Source organism: Protopterus annectens, chromosome 12.part0, assembly GCF_019279795.1.
Source record: "Protopterus annectens isolate FY-2018-M chromosome 12.part0, PAN1.0, whole genome shotgun sequence".
Classification (NCBI taxonomy): Eukaryota; Metazoa; Chordata; order Ceratodontiformes; family Protopteridae; genus Protopterus; species Protopterus annectens.
This window is the reverse complement of record NC_056746.1, coordinates 1,129,992,733-1,130,010,532: the sequence shown is the minus strand read 5'-3', so window position 1 is coordinate 1,130,010,532 and position 17,800 is coordinate 1,129,992,733. Positions and strand designations below refer to the sequence as shown.

At 39.4% G+C, this 17,800-nt stretch overlaps 1 protein-coding gene across 1 annotated transcript in view; it reads left to right on the top strand.

The window, feature by feature from the left end:
• IFT52 (intraflagellar transport 52) overlaps positions 1-17,800 on the top strand; it is a 906,963-nt gene that overhangs the window by 15,976 nt on the left and 873,187 nt on the right. The window contains exon 3 of the mRNA XM_044090140.1: positions 13,326-13,413. Within this exon, the coding sequence (XP_043946075.1) occupies positions 13,326-13,413 (88 nt within the window). The remainder of the gene's footprint in view (positions 1-13,325; positions 13,414-17,800) is intronic.

Below are 17,800 nucleotides of genomic sequence, written 5' to 3'. Positions count from 1 at the left end.
ATTTTGACTAGGACTTGACTGTGTTAAGGTTATGCAATATTAAACAAGTACTTCTGATAGGTAAGGGAGAAAGTGAGGGATGATGGAGAAAAATGCAGTGAGAATTTTTCCTTTAGCTGTCATGCATAACTAAGCAAGCATGGGTTGCTTGATAGGCCGGGTGAGTTAAATATGCTATTGTTACATAGCTGATTTTATTTTTACGTACTATGGGTTAAACTAGGGTTGAAATGTTGTTTACATATTTTAAGAGGTTTTGTTTTTTAGTTTCGACAGTTGTACTGGGTCTGTGAAAAGAAGCTGCCTTAAGCTAGGACTGACTTTGAAAATAGCTAAGCTTTTTTATTTTTTTGATTGGGGGCTTTTCAGAATTTAAAAGTTTGTGGATTGTGCCAAAAAGTTGTTAAAAGAGTATTTTCCCATGGATATGGGATGAGTTTAGTGACAAGGAATATTAAGTGCACTGTTCACTTCAGCAAAAATCACCTTTAAAGTCATTTCTCTTTACTCAAACTTCTATAGGTTAATAAGGGGTGATCTATGTCTAGCATGTAAGGCATCGTGATGTCCAGCTCTTTGTGATCTCCTGCACCATCCACAAGACAAACAGTACAAGAAACACTGGACCCAAGAACCTGAACTTTGTCTGCAACATGAATAGAACCTGCTGGAGGGACCAATATGTGTCTGAAAGGATCCCTGTGCTGTGGAATAAGCTCCCCGTCTACGTGAAGCAGAGTTGATCCCTGACCCTATTCAAAAGAAACCTTGATCATTGAATGGGAAATTGCAAATAAATCCCCGGTCTGGCCTCCATGTCTCTGATGGACAGATGTCAGTAGGTAAATTAATCGTAATCTCCATACATAACAATTTATAATTTTTATTATTCTTTACTAACATACCCAACCGTATAGGTAGGTATCCAAGGAACTCTGTGACAAAACTGGGTTGGGTTGATCAGCTAAGCTTGTAAAGACCCTGGTGGCCATTAGCTTAGTATGAACTTATGAACCTAGAAATATAAGAGAGTGTTATTTGGTTATTTAAACTTGAGCCTTGAGTTGTAGCCATATAAGAGCTGCAGTTAGATGAACAGGTGCACGATACATCAATAAAAGGATATTAGTTATGGGAAGTAGTATTCTAATTTCAAGGTGGAAGATGAAAAGGGATAACACTGATTTCTTGTCGGTGCTGTATGGTACTAAACACAGTGCTAGCAGATACAGTTGGCTGTTATGTAGGAGACAAGGGTTACTTTGTAGCAGTTTTTATTACAATATATGCAGTGTTTATATACTCATAGGTATGTCACAAAAGGTTTTTGGGGGATGACAAGGGAAATGATTTTCAAGAAGGTATAGCATTCTATTTGTGGGATTAGAATACTATAACAAGAACTTCTGACATTAGTGGTGGACCCAGGGCATATTGTGCAGTACGTTTTGGACAATATGCATTTATTGATGTGAATGTGATGGACCTGACTGCTGTTTCAAACAAAATCTGAATTGGTGCAGTTTACTATTTTTATTCTAGTGTAATAGGTAGGTTTGTAGGTGTAGATCATGAGCTCATACTGATAAACCTGTTTAGTAGTTGCATGCACCTTATTTATTTTTTTCTTGTTTGTTGACCGGGTAAGCACAGTGACACACTTGTCCCTTTTCAGGGCTGACCCTTGAGCACTGTGTAGTTAAGTGACTTGTTTAGAATTGCACAGTAGGCAAATGAAGGTAGATGTTTCAGGAAGCAGCTTAACGGCTCAGAGATTTAGTCCTCTGCACTAACTGCCACACTAATCTTAATTAAAGCTTTAAACATTCATCCCATTGTAGTATGTTATCATGCACCTGAGGAGTTTGTGTTATGTATATTATTGATTTCTTATTTGGACAAACATTGGTCATTTCCTTATGTTATTTTAAATGGGAGGTATCTGTTGACCAGTGAAAACAATTGACAGAGTAACCTGAGCTGGAGCAGAGGCAACAAATTTTGATGACTAAGATAGTTTTAAGAAGTTGAAAGGGCTAAACAAGTATGGTAGTGAAAACAGGTGGAGAAGGTTTAAGAAAGGAGCAAAATCTTTTAGCAGAGTTGCAAAATAAATTATGTGATGGTGATCTGACAGTACAGGAGGAGATGGAAAAGGTGAAACAAGGGACTGTAGGTTTGTTGGACAAGAAATATGAGTTTATAAAGGAATCCCTGAAGGACTGCTACGTTTGTAATTCTCCTGATTTATCAGAAGTATTTAGCAGTTAAACTGGGACAACACAGATGACAAAAAATTATCAGAGGTTTGCGAAGAGGAGATGGGACTAATTTGGTGATGTCCGTTACTATGCCAGTATTGTTAACCACATTATGAATTACAAAATAAAGTGAATAAAAGGGGGGGGGAGTAATATTCCAAATTATTTATAATATCTGTAGTTGGCAAAAGTTACCAAGGAAGAAGTGGTTGCACTGATCATGGTAAGACAGTAAAAATAAGTGGAGATTTTGAAGTGGCAAGCAAGGGGTAAAATGCTAGGCTTTAATGGTTACCCAGTAGAGTTTTGAATGCTTATAAAGTGAAGTTACTGCCTTTGTATACTTGAAATCTTACATGATCCAGTATACCCACTCATCTGGTAGGACTGATTGCCACAGGTGCCTAAAGCTTTCTCAGGCTCCAACTCCCCCTTCTTCCATGATGCCCTGCATTTCCCTATCTGCTGAATTTAATCTTCCTGGTATCTGAAATCTCTGGTATTGGTGGTAAGCTGTGTTGCTCTCCATGCTTTTCTGTTTCCAAGATAGTCTATTCTTTTTAAATATTATCTGCCAGAATCATTTTGGTGTTCCTTCCCTGCTGTCATGGATGTTAGGCTTTCATCACATAGTTAATGCTGTCATTCACTTTGTGATTCTGTTATAGTTTTTGGCTACATCTAAAGTTGGGTTTGTGTGGTCTGCCTGTGGATGATATTTTGAAGGGTAACAATTTGAAATGTATAGACCAGTTAGAGAGAGTCCTGAAACATGGAGACTGGCTCAAAAAGCGGACTTAGATATACTAATTCTGAGATGACCGTTTTCTGGAATATTTCTTTTTATTCAAGGTGTGGTGATCTCAGAATTGGTGTATAAAATATGTCTGTCTATGGGAGTGTGAAAAAGAAGCTTAAAAGAGATTGATGTTCAAGATTTGCTCTTCTCCTTTATGTTCGTTTTTTTTCCCGACATGTCAGTACTCGACATTCTGAGTGTCAACATTTCAATAGGGAGTCATTTTGAAAACTGTTTTTTTTTTTTTTTTGCTGTGTTGCATAAATCAACAGTGTGGAAAACCGTATAATTTTAAAAAATAATAAGTGTGGAGACACAGTTTTTCTGCAGGGAAATGACTCCGATTGTGTTATTTTCCTTGGTCTACAGTATAGGATATAAGTAGAGAACTTAAACAGGAATAATTTAATTTGTTTTAAAAAGTTACTTCCCAAAGACAAATGATGATTTATTTGTGCACAGACCTGTGCATAGACCTCTGCAGAGAAAAGTTTAAGTGAGATAAGGAAGTTGGTCTTTTTTGTTTTTCCTCACGGGTGTCATATATATCCCCTAAGAAAACCAGGACTCCTAGTTCCCTAGATACTTCCAAATGTATGGAAACAGTTGACTATGGGACAGAATCTAATGTAGGAGTATCCCAGACTGAGGTTTCATTGTAGGAGACTGCTTCCAGACAATGTGTTAGTAGTTCTCATCTGTGTCTGAAGTTGAGCTTTATTCCTCCAGGCCTCATTCTTCTGTCTATGTGTGAGCATCCAGATTGCTCTACAGTCCTACTGTAACTGTTAATTTGGACTGGAATGAAGTGATGGTCAAGGTCCAGATTGAGATTGGTGTAAATCTGCCCCCCCTTCAGTTTCCAGGGCAGCTGTAGATATTAGTCCGCCACCCTCCAACCCCGTTTGCCTCCTTATTGACTCCCCAATCGATGCTATGTTTTGAGAGGCTGACGCATATACTGTAGGCTTCTATATCAATGTCAACAGCTTCTCTTTTGTCTTCATTGTCAACATGCCCATTTACATTGAGTTGGAGATGGGCTTGTCAAAAGGTCTCAGCATTATTTATGGCACAGATTCTGTTGGGCTTGTTTTTGGTATTAGTGTTATTGACATTTGAGTCCTTGGGTCCAGAGCTGGTCAAGCTGGCTGCAGCACCAACAGTGACTTTTGGCTACAGTGCTGGAAATCAAGTTTCAATGTCATTTCATTCAGTCCTGGGCCATTGGCTGCACCTGCTGTGTAGGTTCTGTGCTCATTCATTTCAGTGACTGTGCATACCAAAAAGCCATCCTTGTAGCCATCATTTCTGGAATGGCAACTGCTTGAACCTGCCCTGATGATGTGCCTTTGCCCAAGGCACTCGCCGATTTAGGTCTTTAGTCCCTTCATCTCTTCTATGGCAGCACAGTGGAACACAGAGCAGATGGTGTAATAGAAGCTGGGTGTTTCAGCCAGTTTTATTTTCCATCCTCTTTGGATCATTTCCCTCCAGGTGTATCCAGGAAGAGGAGGTACAAGAGGAAGCACCTGAACTCCCCCTTAAAATCTTTTTTGCCCTGATAGGGTGGATGGTCATTTGACCTTGCATCTCTATCTGGGAAAATCTTGTAAGAGACTTTTCCCTCCCTGTCATCTACTTCTTGGGTAGTTACACCTGCAGAGAAGATGATGGTGCTTTTCAAACTATGGGCTTGGCAAGAATCAGATGTTGTGGTGCCTTTTTCAAGGAAACTGGCCAAGATTCTTTGGCTTGCCAAGGAATGAGATTGCTGGAAAAGAGATTCCATTGGCTGACTCCATCACAGTGTATATGGCTGATGGATTGTTTTAAGAAGTAGGAGTACACATCTTAAGCAATTAATTTATAAGCGATAAACTGTTTATCCAACATTGATCAGCACTGCTATTACAGAACAATTTAGTGTCCCAGACATAAATATTTTCTACAGTTGCTAACCTCACCATGCAACATTCTCATAAATCAGTCAGTGGAACAGAGAAGACAGCTGATGCAGGTATCTCCATTTGTAGACATGCATAGCTTTAGACTTGTAGTTTAATTACCCGCATCTGTGGTCCCAGGCTTAAAGCTGAAGTGGAAAATAGAGTGAGGCAAGACCTTCATGGCTATATGTGTCAGGTTTCTCACAGAGTTCTGGGAAATTATGGTTATGAAAAAGCCAAAAAAGCCAAAAGAGGAACACTTTCCAGAGTGTAGACAGAGGCTAGCTTAGGTGCTGTGGCTTCCAGAATGGGTACCACCAGAGCAGCAGTCAGCAGAGTAACTTTTCAGGGGTTCAGTAGCCCTCACTCTGGGGGTCAGTTGCAGTAGCTATGAAAAATTGGCTCCAACTCTTCCTGTCTGGAGGCATTTTGGGATTGAGTGCCTCCACTTGCTTGTGTGGCTGGCTATCATGCAGGACATTATATCTAAAGGCTATACCATGCCTTTTTTGTCTAAACCGCCAATCACACAATCTTCCCTTCCAGATGTCCCATACCATCAGATGGGTGCAGTAGATATCTTAAATCCTAAGATTATTATTCAGATGTTTTGGGTTCAAAAAGTTAACAAAGGACCAAAAGCCAGTAGTAGATGTAAACCGCCTAAATCAGTTTATACCAAAATACAAATAAATTCCAGATGGTTAGTGTGCGGTCCATTCTTTTATACCCTTTGGAAAGGAGACTGAATGTGCTGTTGGGATTCCAAGGATGCATTCCTGCATGTAAAGATTGCAGTTTGTGGCTCACCCCCCCCCCCCCCCAGGGTGTTCAGCAAATGCATGAATGTTGTGACTGCTCACTGTAAACCACAAGGAGTTAAGATTTTTCCTTATCTGGACAACTGGTTCTAAGCAGCCCTGTCTCTGGAGTTGTTAATCCAAGCAAGGGCACCTTTGCTTTTGTTATTACAAGCCTTGGGGAATAGCAGTGAATTAGAGAGTGCAATGTCACACAGATGGAGCTAGTGTAGGCATCAATGTTTATTGGTTGCTTTATGGAGATGGTGTTTTGCAGGATGATAATTCTTTTTACAGATAGGATCGCTGCATTTCAGTTGCTGCCATTAGACCAAGCTGAACTTGCAACCATTTTTAGCATCCTAACCACTTTTCTCAAGGTTCTTTGGTCATAGTGCAGGAATCCCATATTATTCCAAATAAATAAGTCCCATGCCAACAGCCTCATTTTCTTTGTAGCTTCAATCCTGCCAGTTTGTCCCTAGATGGTACCTTTTCTACTCCTATGTTAGTGATGGTCACTCTGTGTTAAATTGTTTGTGCCTAGGCAGTTGTGCTGTACTTGAACAAGTCAAAATCTATCAGAAAAGATCACAAACTAGTTGTATCCTTTGCAGTTAAGAAGTTGGGCCAGTAAGTGTCTAAACTAGGTGGTTTTCTAATTGTTTTATGTATTACTACCATAATTACAGCAAAGATCTACCTACCAAACCTAAGGCTCATACTACCTTTCTTCTGAAATGCCTTTGTGGGTGATATTTGTGCAACTGTGACTTTTTTGCTTACTTTTGAAAGACACACATGATGTGTGGTTTAGGTCTTCCTTCAGCCTCACAGTCATCAGAGGTATTCTGTCATGATCTAACCCAAAAGGAAGAACTTTGGACTGTGTCCTACTAGCTTAAGTGAATGGACTGAATCATGTACAAGCACTGGGTACTCGCCATAATTATAGATCTTCAAGAACCATATATGTCCACTTCAGAGTCCCCTCCCTCCTACCCCCCAACCTTGACAAAAGAGGCCCGGAGGGATGTTGTTTGTGTGTCCTGTGATGTGTATCTGTGTGCACTGTCCAGGGGCATAATGATATTTGGAAAAAGCGGATATCCGCAGAGCATTATAGGAAAGGTTTAGATGCTGAGTTAACTAGTGTCTGCAGTTAGTAGTACTGTTTTTTCTTTTGTTATGATGAGTATATAAGTTTCATTTATTTAATAATATGGGGAAGAACCCAAGTTTGACTTCTTCCTATAGGCCTGTTTAAGTATTAAACCATGACTGCAGTTTGTTTGTTTCTGTTAAAGCAATGAGATAAGTAAAATGTATTCCACAATTGATTTAAACTGATTAGTTTGTGTTTTGTGGTGTAAAGGCAGACCTTGACTGGAATATTGATGATGATAGCACACAGTGCAGTATTTATGAGGTCTGTGTTCACGCATCAAATAACAATTTCAGTGAACAGCTTATTGGCGAATGTTAAACAGCGAATGTAGAAATCCCTGAACACGCTTATCTTCGAAAAATAATTCATCAAATAGCCATAGTTGGCCAACAACCAGGAAGTACCATGATACGTAAGGTAAGCTAAAGAAACCCTTTTATAAATTTGCCCTATTCCCCACTGTAGTGTAATCTTGGAGTTGGTATATGTAGTTGGGGAGGGGTGCATCCCCCAACCTTGGTTGATAAGGTGTTTTTATTAACGTTCGTGATGTTGACCAACTATGGCAATTCGATGAAGAATTATTTTTCAAAGAGAAGCGTGTCTGGTGATTTCAACATTTGCTGATAAGCCATTCACTGAAATTGTTATTCGATGTGTGAACATAGACCCTTATTTATGGTATTCAGCATATGTCAAATACGTTGGAATTTGTCCAAGAAATAGCCTGGAAGATTCTATTAATAAGATGTATAATGAGATAAAAAATAAAGAACAATTTTTTCTTGGGTAGAAAATGATTGAATATAAACTGGATTAGAGGGTTCAAGCACTGTATTTTGTTTGCTCTTTGCTGCTATATATCTTTCAAGCATTTCCAGGGGGATATCCCAAAAAAACTTTTAGATAGCATTCAGACCTATGGTGTGGGATTCTATTTGGGATGAAGACAAATCTCAAGTGTCATGGTATAAAATGATACTCTCAAAGGATATGGGAAACCTTAATATTCTTGATTTCTGCCTGTATTATGAAGTTGTACTGTTGTAAAATGTATATTTAATATCTATAACTAATGGCAAGTGGAAAAAAAAGCTAGCTAGTTTAACTCCTGCAGATTTTGCTGTTAGTAAAATGGTTATGGTAGGAGAGCAGTTCCATCTTGCATAATAAAGTAGGCAGTAGTGACATTGTATAATATCTTAATTAGGCTGGAAGTTGACTCCTGGCTAACATCTGTAATGATAGATGTAGATAGGAGTCCAGGGGGAGATACGTTCAAAGGTACAAAGACATGCATCTGGAGCATTTCTTCCCGGGCCTCCACTGAAAACTGGCTTCGTTCCAAGTCGGACTTTCCTGGTAAACAAATGTTAAATAAAATAAGAAATGGAAAGGTAGTAAAAAAACAAGAACTGCTTCCAGAGAATAAGTTAAAGTTTGGATCAGATTGGGCTAGTAAGTCACAGGTTCAGCAGAAATTTGTGTTGCCTTATTTTGTAAGATTAGAATGTGAAAGATTCTTGCAGCAAGGCAGATGGTTTTGATAGCATTACTGGATCTTACATCCCCATTAGAGGTAGCTTTCTTACTGGAAGTAAGGGATGAATCTGCTGTAGTTATGGGTTTGGTTAGTAAGGTATGTAAGGCTTTAAGCAATAGGAGTCATGTGCCTGTAGAGAAAGTAAGACAAGAGTATTCTGTTAGGTGAACATGTGGATGAAGCAACATGCAAGTGGGTTTAATTTTTGCTTTGAAATGTTTGAAATAAGTACTTTTATACCCCACAAAGACCAAGGATAATGTTTCTAAATACTGACTTTACATTATTGGGGATGTGATAAAGAGGTTTTAGCTCACTGTTGCATTTTGTCTGGTCATATTGGGATTTAAATACTTTCAAAGATAAGTTGTATTTTTTATTGAAAGGAATATTTTGGAGAAATAAGGATATCCAAAATATTAAATGTATGAGGTTAGAATAGTAGAGGCAGTTTCTGTTATGTTGGTAACTATGAATGTTGCCACAATGATGCAAGTCAAGAATGACTCAAGGTGACCAATATAATTGACTTAATAAATTAATTAAAATGTAAGGAGAGTTTTATTTTGTGAAAAAAAAAGATCTCCAGATAAATAGAGAACTAAGAAGTTGCTTTGGCAGATTAATACTGATACACTTGATGGGGTAGTACAGATATGTTTAGATGATCAGAAGCCATTGAAATGAAATAATTTAACATTTATAATGTTAATTTAATTGGTCCAGATTGGATTTGAGTGCAATCTGATATCACTGTTATATGGAAAAGATACATTTTCTTTGAAGGGATTTATAATACTATCCATGTTATGCTTTAAATAAAGTTAATTTCAAGACTGAAGTGAATAAATTTGCTTTGGTCTATTGTTAACTGAATGATTAAGGTTGAATTTGTATTAATATAAACCTGCAGATGTTTCGTGTGAGTGCAAATGTGATGACTGACATCTGAATGACATTTACCAATGTAGCTTAAAATACTTCAACACTGGTTAAATTGTACATTGATACATTTATTTCAGCATAATTAAAAAAAATTGAAAAATACATGTTGTACTGACAAGTGGGACTGATTGTTAGGATGATGTTTTAAAATGTACATTTGTGGGGTTGTCATTTGGATGCAGTTAAAGTATTTTGGGGTTCCATTCATTCTGCTGATTTGTTGAAATAGGAATTGAATGCATGTTTTATCAGTTTCTGTTTTATCAAAAGGTGTGTGTGTGTGTGTTTGTGTGTAGGTCAGCCGCGGTGGTGCAGCAGTTAACTTTGCCGCCTCACAACAAGCAGTTCTCCGGTTCGATCCTTGGCTGGGGTGCCTTCTGTGTGAAGACTGCATGTCCTCCCTGTGGTCACGTGGGTTTCCTCCGGGTGCTCCGGTTTCCTCCCACATCCCAAAGACATGCTGTAGGTGGATTGGACACTCTAAATTGCCCTGGGTGTGATTGCGTGTGTGTGTGCCTTCTGTGGAAGGTTGGGCATCGGGCTGGCAACTCGACACCGTAAAATTCCACTGCCAATCATGAGCAGATAGGTGATCTGCTGTGGCGACCCCTAACCGGGAAAAGCCGAAAGAAGTGTGTGTGTGTGTGTGTGTGTGTGTGTGTGTGTGTGTGTGTGGTATGCTGTGTGTGTGGTGTGCGCGGTGTGCGTTAGCATTGGATAAAAAAGCCATGGATTTAAGGATGTTAGTCATTTTCCTTACTGTGGGAGGATCTCAGCAAGCAATAATGCCTGACAGTGTGTGTGTGTGTGTGTGTTAATATGTAATTAACACCTGCCCAGGGGTGTTATGAGGCCTGACACCACAGGCAGAGGGCCTCTACACCCCTGGAAGGGCATTAATTAAACATTAACGCACACCCTGGAGGGCATTATTGCGCTTACAGTGGGCTCACTGTAAAATTGTTGTGTTTTACTTGCTTATTTTTTTTAAAGTACTATATTATTTTCTTTTATATATTTTAATGTAAAATAGTTCCTCCACCAACTGTTTCAGACTTACTGTGTAGTATATGTTAATGGTGTTGGAGGAAGCATTTTACATAAAATAATATACACACACACACACACACACATATATATATATATATATATATATATATATATATACACACACACACAGTCTCCTCTGCTTTCATACACACATTCACTCCCACATGATCTGTCTCACCCTCTTTCTCAGTCTCTCACGGTCTCCATCTGCTTTCATATACACATTCAGTCTCACTCTCTCTCTCTCGATCTCACTGGCAGGCAGTCTTCTCTGCTTACATACATGCATTCACTCACACATCACTCTCTTTCTTTCTCACTCTCTCCATCCATCTCTCTCTCTCTTTCTGTCTCACACAGACACACACAGCAAAAGTACTGCTTAGCGAATATAAAATAATGGTTTGCTTCCTCACTCTCACTGATATGCACGCATACATTCACACACAGACACACACACGTACCTTTTTGTCTTTTTTGTATATTTTACACTCGCTAAACAGCAAAAACGCTGCTAAACGAGCGTAAAATGGCGGACGCTCCATTTCCTCAGTACGAGTTCCATGGCGGCTTGATAAGCTACCATGAAGCTCATTTTTCTCCAGGCATTACTTGTACATTAATGCCCTGCTGGAGAACGCTCTTTCTCCAATCAGGGTATTGATGTACAGTTTGCCCATTGTCTAAGAGTTAATATATTTTCGAGTTGTGTGAGTATGTTACTCTCATATGGGAGGGACACGGGAATGTTGCTTCTACCTGCAAAAGTACTGATGTTTTTTGTTTTGTTTTTGTTTCCATTTTGATGGATACCATGGATCTGTATTTTTCTCTGCGCTCAATGGATTCAGTTCCAGTTTAATGTTTTTTCAGACATGATATACACTAATTTTAACATTGTAGCTCCACTGACTCTTGTGTAGCTGATGCTGTCACAGTTATTGTTGGTGATTCATGTGACCATCTGTATTTTATTGCTTCTGCCTTTGTAGGCGGAAATTCAGATTGTTTTTGCACTTCAGACTAATTATAACATATGCCACTCGTAGAAAGATTAACATTTTGACTGTCTTTGCAGTGAGGCAGCCATTGTCAAAAGACACTGAATGTTTATCACTTTTTTTCCTGTGAAAAGTAATCTTTCAAGTCATTGAACAACAATTAAAAGTAGTAGTATATATCTTTATTTTAAAGTAAGGATCATGTTTGCCTATTCATAGGCAGTAGAAAAAATTCAGTACAGAGGATTAATTGGTGACAAAAAACCTCTGTAATACTGGTCAATAAGCCAACCAAACCTCAAGGTATAAAAATCTTGGTTTTAGTGACAAGACATGTTCAGTTTTGTGTATCACTTGAGTTAATACTAACATTTTCATCCATGGATAAAGACTTCTTTAACATTTTCTCTGTCTTTGCTCTCGTTGTCAGCACTGCCACTGTTTTCCAGTGTATTATGCTGCAGTAGTGTTATACCTGTTACAGTACAAAGTTTGTGATAACTCTGCTAGAGTACAGCATCATTGTTGCAGTAGTTAACTGTTCATGTCAGAGGTCTTTTACACCAGAAGTGTATTATCTGATGTATAGTAATAAAATGACAGTCTTCGGTTGTTTATTTTTCTACACAGTGCTGATTTGCAATCTCTTCTGTGATATTTTCAGTTGGTTAGAAAATATAAATGTGCACTTATTTCATTTTTAATGCAGTTTTCTGTTCAGCCATTAAGGATAATTTAGTTTTGCTGGCTGCCACAGCTTCTTACCCCATCATTTCATAATGATGCCTTCAGTCTGAAGGTACTGGAGAGTCTTGTGACAGTACTGGACATTTTATTCCATCCAGACCTGAGCTCAAGAGATTACATTTTGTGTTGTTTGCTTTAACATGTTTCTTTTCTTCCAGACATACATCATTTATTGTTGTGTTACACACTAGATTGCTTACATGTACTCTGTCTGGAAGAAATAACCATAATGATCTTAAAAATACTCTAGTTGCATGCCAAAAAAAGCAATTACTAGAAAATGGAAATCAAAGTCTAGACTAACTTTATTAGAAATAGTGAATATAGTAACAGAGCTAAAACAACTGGAACTGGGATCTTTAGAAAAGGGAAGGAGCAAACTTCATAGGAAAAAATGGGAATTGTGGGAACTATATATATAAAGTAGGAACGATGTTTAAGAGGCAGGATTTGAATGGGAAATAGGAAATTCACCCCGGGGATCATCTCTGTGGTTCTGCTTGACAGGGGCACTGGAAAATAATTTTCTTGGGTGGCGAAAGCCAGGGTACCTTTTTGGCTAGGCTTGTATAGGCCCTAGGGCCAATAGCCTAGTACCTACCTATAGGCCATATATTGCTTAACGACTGGATGGTTTATAAGTGATGTATAATGTTTGCAACTGCATTGTTTCATAAGTGTCTATGATGTAAACTGTTTGCAGCTAAAGTGCTATCATTTTGTATGTTTTTCATTTTATAAATGTAAGACTGCCTTTGTCATATATGAAAATTTAATAAAGGTGTTTGGAAAAAAATACTGTATTTGCTGATGCGTCCATTCAGTAATGCATTGCTCCTGGCAGCACTTCTGTACCCTAGTTCTTTACTCTAGTAGAATTTCTCGATATAGTTTTCTTGCTTTACACTACATTACGCAGTGGTTTAAATAACTGCTACTATAGTTTTATACTCTTTTACTAAACATGGTATCCTTATAAAGCAGTTTCTATCACTGAACTGATAACTCTTTTTTAAACAAAATTGCTAACTTAATTTATGCTTTCTTTTATGAATAAAATAGTTTCAAAGATGAACTCACAGAGGAAAAGCTGTCTGGGGTGAAGCTCTGGATCACTGCAGGACCCAGGGAGAAATTCACAGCTGCTGAGGTAAGAAATAAAGTTTAATTAGATGGGTGTCGCTGTGTGATGCTTGTTTGTTTACCCCCTGATCCTGCATATCTTTTACTTGGTCTTATCTTGAGGTTTGTATCCATTTCCTGTCATAGTATCCAATCACTACTCATTTTCCACCAGTTCGTACTCTTCTCTTGTCATTTCTTCTCGCTTGCTTATAGTGTACTCAAATGTGGGTGAACCCATGATAGTAGCTGTTATGGTAAATATGAGTAAAGTACAAAAGTGAGTGTGATCACCTTTATCCTTTTATGAAACTGTGCATTAAATTTTGTGATACTGCTTCTTGCTTATTGATTGGTATCGCTTATCCCCTTTCTTTTGATATTCAGTGGGATGACTGAAAAAACACACATCAGCTGTATTTGAAAAGCACCAAACTGAGTTGCATATAGCAAATCTTCTATTTTGCGACTTCAAATTTCTTGGAAGAAGGGTGAAAGGGTGTGGTGCCTGAGCATGGGTTCTTTCCTGATGGCCTTTCCAAAATTGTCCAAGGTTGCCTTGCATTAGCAGGAATAGCTTTTATTCCTCAGAAACAGGACACTGTAGTTTTCTGTATGGCTATGCGAGTGTAACAGTTAAAATTCAGGAGTTCTTCTGGATAGAATTTATCAAGTGGCCTTATGAATTTACATTTTTAAATGTACTACATTGAAATTTAACCTTTCATATGTAAACATTTTTATTATTTTCATTCACCTGAGGTTAAAAGCCACTCGAGCTTGGTAGCTGGCTTCAGATTTTTTTTCCCAGCATTGGATACCATTGCACCCTGCCAGCTTGTAATCGGTTGTTATTTGCATGTCCTAGGGATGTGGCCTACAACCATGCTGCAGAGGAAATGTTCATTTTGGTAATGAAGAAGTGTGTGTGTGTGTGTGTGTGTGTGTGTGTGTGTGTGTGTGTGTGTGTGTGTGTGTGTGTGTGTGTGTGTGTCTGTGTCTGTGTGTCTGTGTGTGTGTCTTGAGTGTTAGGGGAGCATGCATGGCCAGTTAATACCCACCCTCAGGCTTTACCACTTTTTTTTGCAAGGAGAGTCATGCCTGTTAACTCCTGGTGTGAATTTAAGCTCACCCATCCAACTGTCCATGGTATGTTTGAAGAATGACAAGGAATCTCATTGCATGACATGCCAGGGGAGTCTATTCCAGAGTGGGAGGATACTGGGTGACGAACCTGTCTGTCTCTATCTAGTTTTATTTATTTCTTGATGCAGGTTTAGATTTCTGATGCTAGTATTGGCTCTTTAACTTGTTGAGGAAATTGAGAATAACTAGATCTCTGTGCATCTGGTAAGTTGGCCACAGGTCTCCGTACAAGAGCCTGTATGACACTGAATATAGGAACATAGAATCTAGTTACTTATGGTAGACTGGGATTTTGAGACCAGAGATCCTTTTTGGTAGGAAACTTTCGTGCTCTGTGAGGTTTTAAATATGTCTATAACCAAATGCATGTTGAAGGGTGCATTGTATTCAGTAAAAGGTTTGACTGGAGAAAAGTACAGAGTGATAATGATTTCCTTGGTTTTGGAAACTATGTCCTTGGCAGTTAGTGAAATGTAGAAGGATTTCCTAACTGTAGTCACCACATGATGGTGAAAGGAGAATGAACTGTGAACCTATGTGCTCTGATACCTGATCATTAATTCATATAGTGAAGGAGTGTTTCTAGTGCAGTAGCATGCAGAGCATTTCTTCTTCCTGAACTGGATGCTGCTGCATTTCTTGGCATTAAGTTTGTGACCTATTTAAGTGCACCAGGAATTGACTTGCTAGTTAATTTTGGATGGGATGTATCAACCATACACAACTTGCAGTCATCAGGAAATTTTATTAACCACTGATCACTATTATCAGTTTTGGTCTGAAAAATAAATGCTAAACAGAAAGGGGTCCAGCACAGATACTTGAGGACACCACTGGTCACCTTCTGTCTATCTGAAGAGGCTTCACCCACTTGGACAATATGTGCTCTGTCCTTAATCCAGTTGACAGTCCATCTTACCAAGTACAGATTTGAAGACCATCAGCTTGCACACTGATCAACAGCTTAATTTCAGCTCTGCCAGTGTGAAAACAGAAACTAAGAAAAAAGGACCACTGAAACTATAAGCTTTGGTAAAAATCAGTGACTGACTATTAATTATACTGCCTGGATGCCAACAAAGAATAACTTTGGAGAACCTGAAAGAAAATCAACAAGAAAACATCCTTGACCTGGTCATTACTAACATGGGCAACCATTGCTCTGCACCAGTAGTCAACTCCTCCCTGGTTAGATCTGACCACAGACTAATCACCTTGGAAATCCACATCCCTCCCCTCCCACCCCCCGTAAAGGTAACCACCATGAAAAACTTTTCCAAAGCTAACTTTAGGCTCTTAACAGAGGTGGCTAACTTCACAGAATCCATGCAATGGAGATCAGTTCTATGACCACCGAATCGTCATACACCAGTGCACTGTACGAACACGTACACAAATGCATGGATCACGCCATACCGAATAGAACCAAGATGCTCTCCTCCAAAAAAGGAAGCCAATCTAGTTGTCCCCTGCCGTAAACAAACTCTACAACAAAAGGAGGAAACTGATGTGGAATTAGGTGAAGTCCCAAGAGTGAAAAAACTCCCTTATCAGCCTCAACAAAAAGTTGAGATCCCTCATCAAATCCTCTAAAGCTAGCTATGAAAACAGAATTGCAGCAGATAGTAAAGACAACCACAAGGCCTTCTATAGTTATGTAAGGAATCTCCATGGCAATACCCAGATTTGCTCTGAGCTACTGCACAATGGTACCTCCTATACCGAGTCAACAGATATTGCCAATGTACTGGCCGACAGATTTAGTGCCAACTTATCCCCCCCCCCCAAGGGACCAGTCACAATACCAGTAGATTGCCAGGCATCCAGTATTACTGCTGCACAGGTTAAAACAGCACTGTCCAAGGCCAAGAATACAGCTTCTGTGGGACCTGACAATATCCCTGGCTGTATTTTGCATGAACTACAGAGTGAACTGGCACCTCCCCTGTGTGCCCCGTTCAATCACAGCCTCACCTCAGGCTTTTTGTCCCTACCAAATGTTGCACTGCTACAGTCATCCCTCTCCACAAAGGAGGAGCGACTACAGACCCTGGGAACTATTGTCCCATTAGCCTGACGAGTCTGATATGCAAAGCTATGGAACGCATCATCGTGGACCTAATAAACAAGGATACAGGGAATCTCCGAACTCTGGATCCCACACAGTTTGGTTTTGTGAATGGTAGATTATGCCTGCTCAACTTGGTCAACTTCTTCTTTGAGTCCGTCACCAGAGCTGTGGATGAAGGCATGGTGGTTCATACAGCCTACCTTGATCTGGCCAAGGCCTTTGATACCATTCCCCACTCAGGAATCATAGAAAAACTCACTAAGTTAGGTATCAACCCCTATATCACTAGGAGGGTTGCAAACTGGCTCAAAGGTAGAACCCACAGTGTGAAAGTAGCTGATTCAAGTCAGACTGCCAGCCAGTGATGAGTGGAGTCAGGGTTCGGTCCTGGGTCCTTTCCTGTTTTATATCTACTTCTCTGAAGTCCAGGCCAACACGAAGGGACTCTGGTTGACAAAGTTCACAGACAATTGCAAATTGGGAGCTATTATTAACTCCCTGAGTGATTGTTGACATCCTACAGAAAGGCCTCACTGTGACCAACGACTGGTGTCAGAACCATGGCCTTAAGCTCAATGCCAAAAAATGTGTCATCATCCCCTTTGGGAAAAACTCGGTTCCCATGAATTACCACATAGATGGTAGTCCACTGAATATAGACGGCATTATAACAGATCTGGGAACACAGGTTGACAGCAACCACTCTTTTTACCACCACATTGTCACTGTGGTCAGAAAGTCCGTCTGTGTGGCACACCTCATTATTAAGGGTTTTGCATCCAGGAAGAAAGAGGTCGTCTCCCTCTACTCTTCCCCCATTAGACTAATCATTGAGTACAATGCCGCATTTGGCATGTACCTCACTAAACACCTGCATCAACTAGAGAGGCTGCGAAAGTACCTCACAAAGAAGATCCTAGGCCTTAAACATTTGTCCTATATGGACAGACTAAAAATACTCCCAACTATTCTCTGTCTCGTATCCCCTACTTAGAGGTGATCTCTGCTTGATTAACAAAGCCATGTTTGACCTAGAAATGCTACATCTAAAGAAATCCCAATCCCTCCACACCACATGCTCCAGAGACCTCAACCTCATTACCACAATCAACAGGACATGCAGGAGTGACAGGTTCATAACCTAGAGGCTGCCCATGCTGTGGAATAGACTTTCCATACATGTCAAGCAGAGCACCTC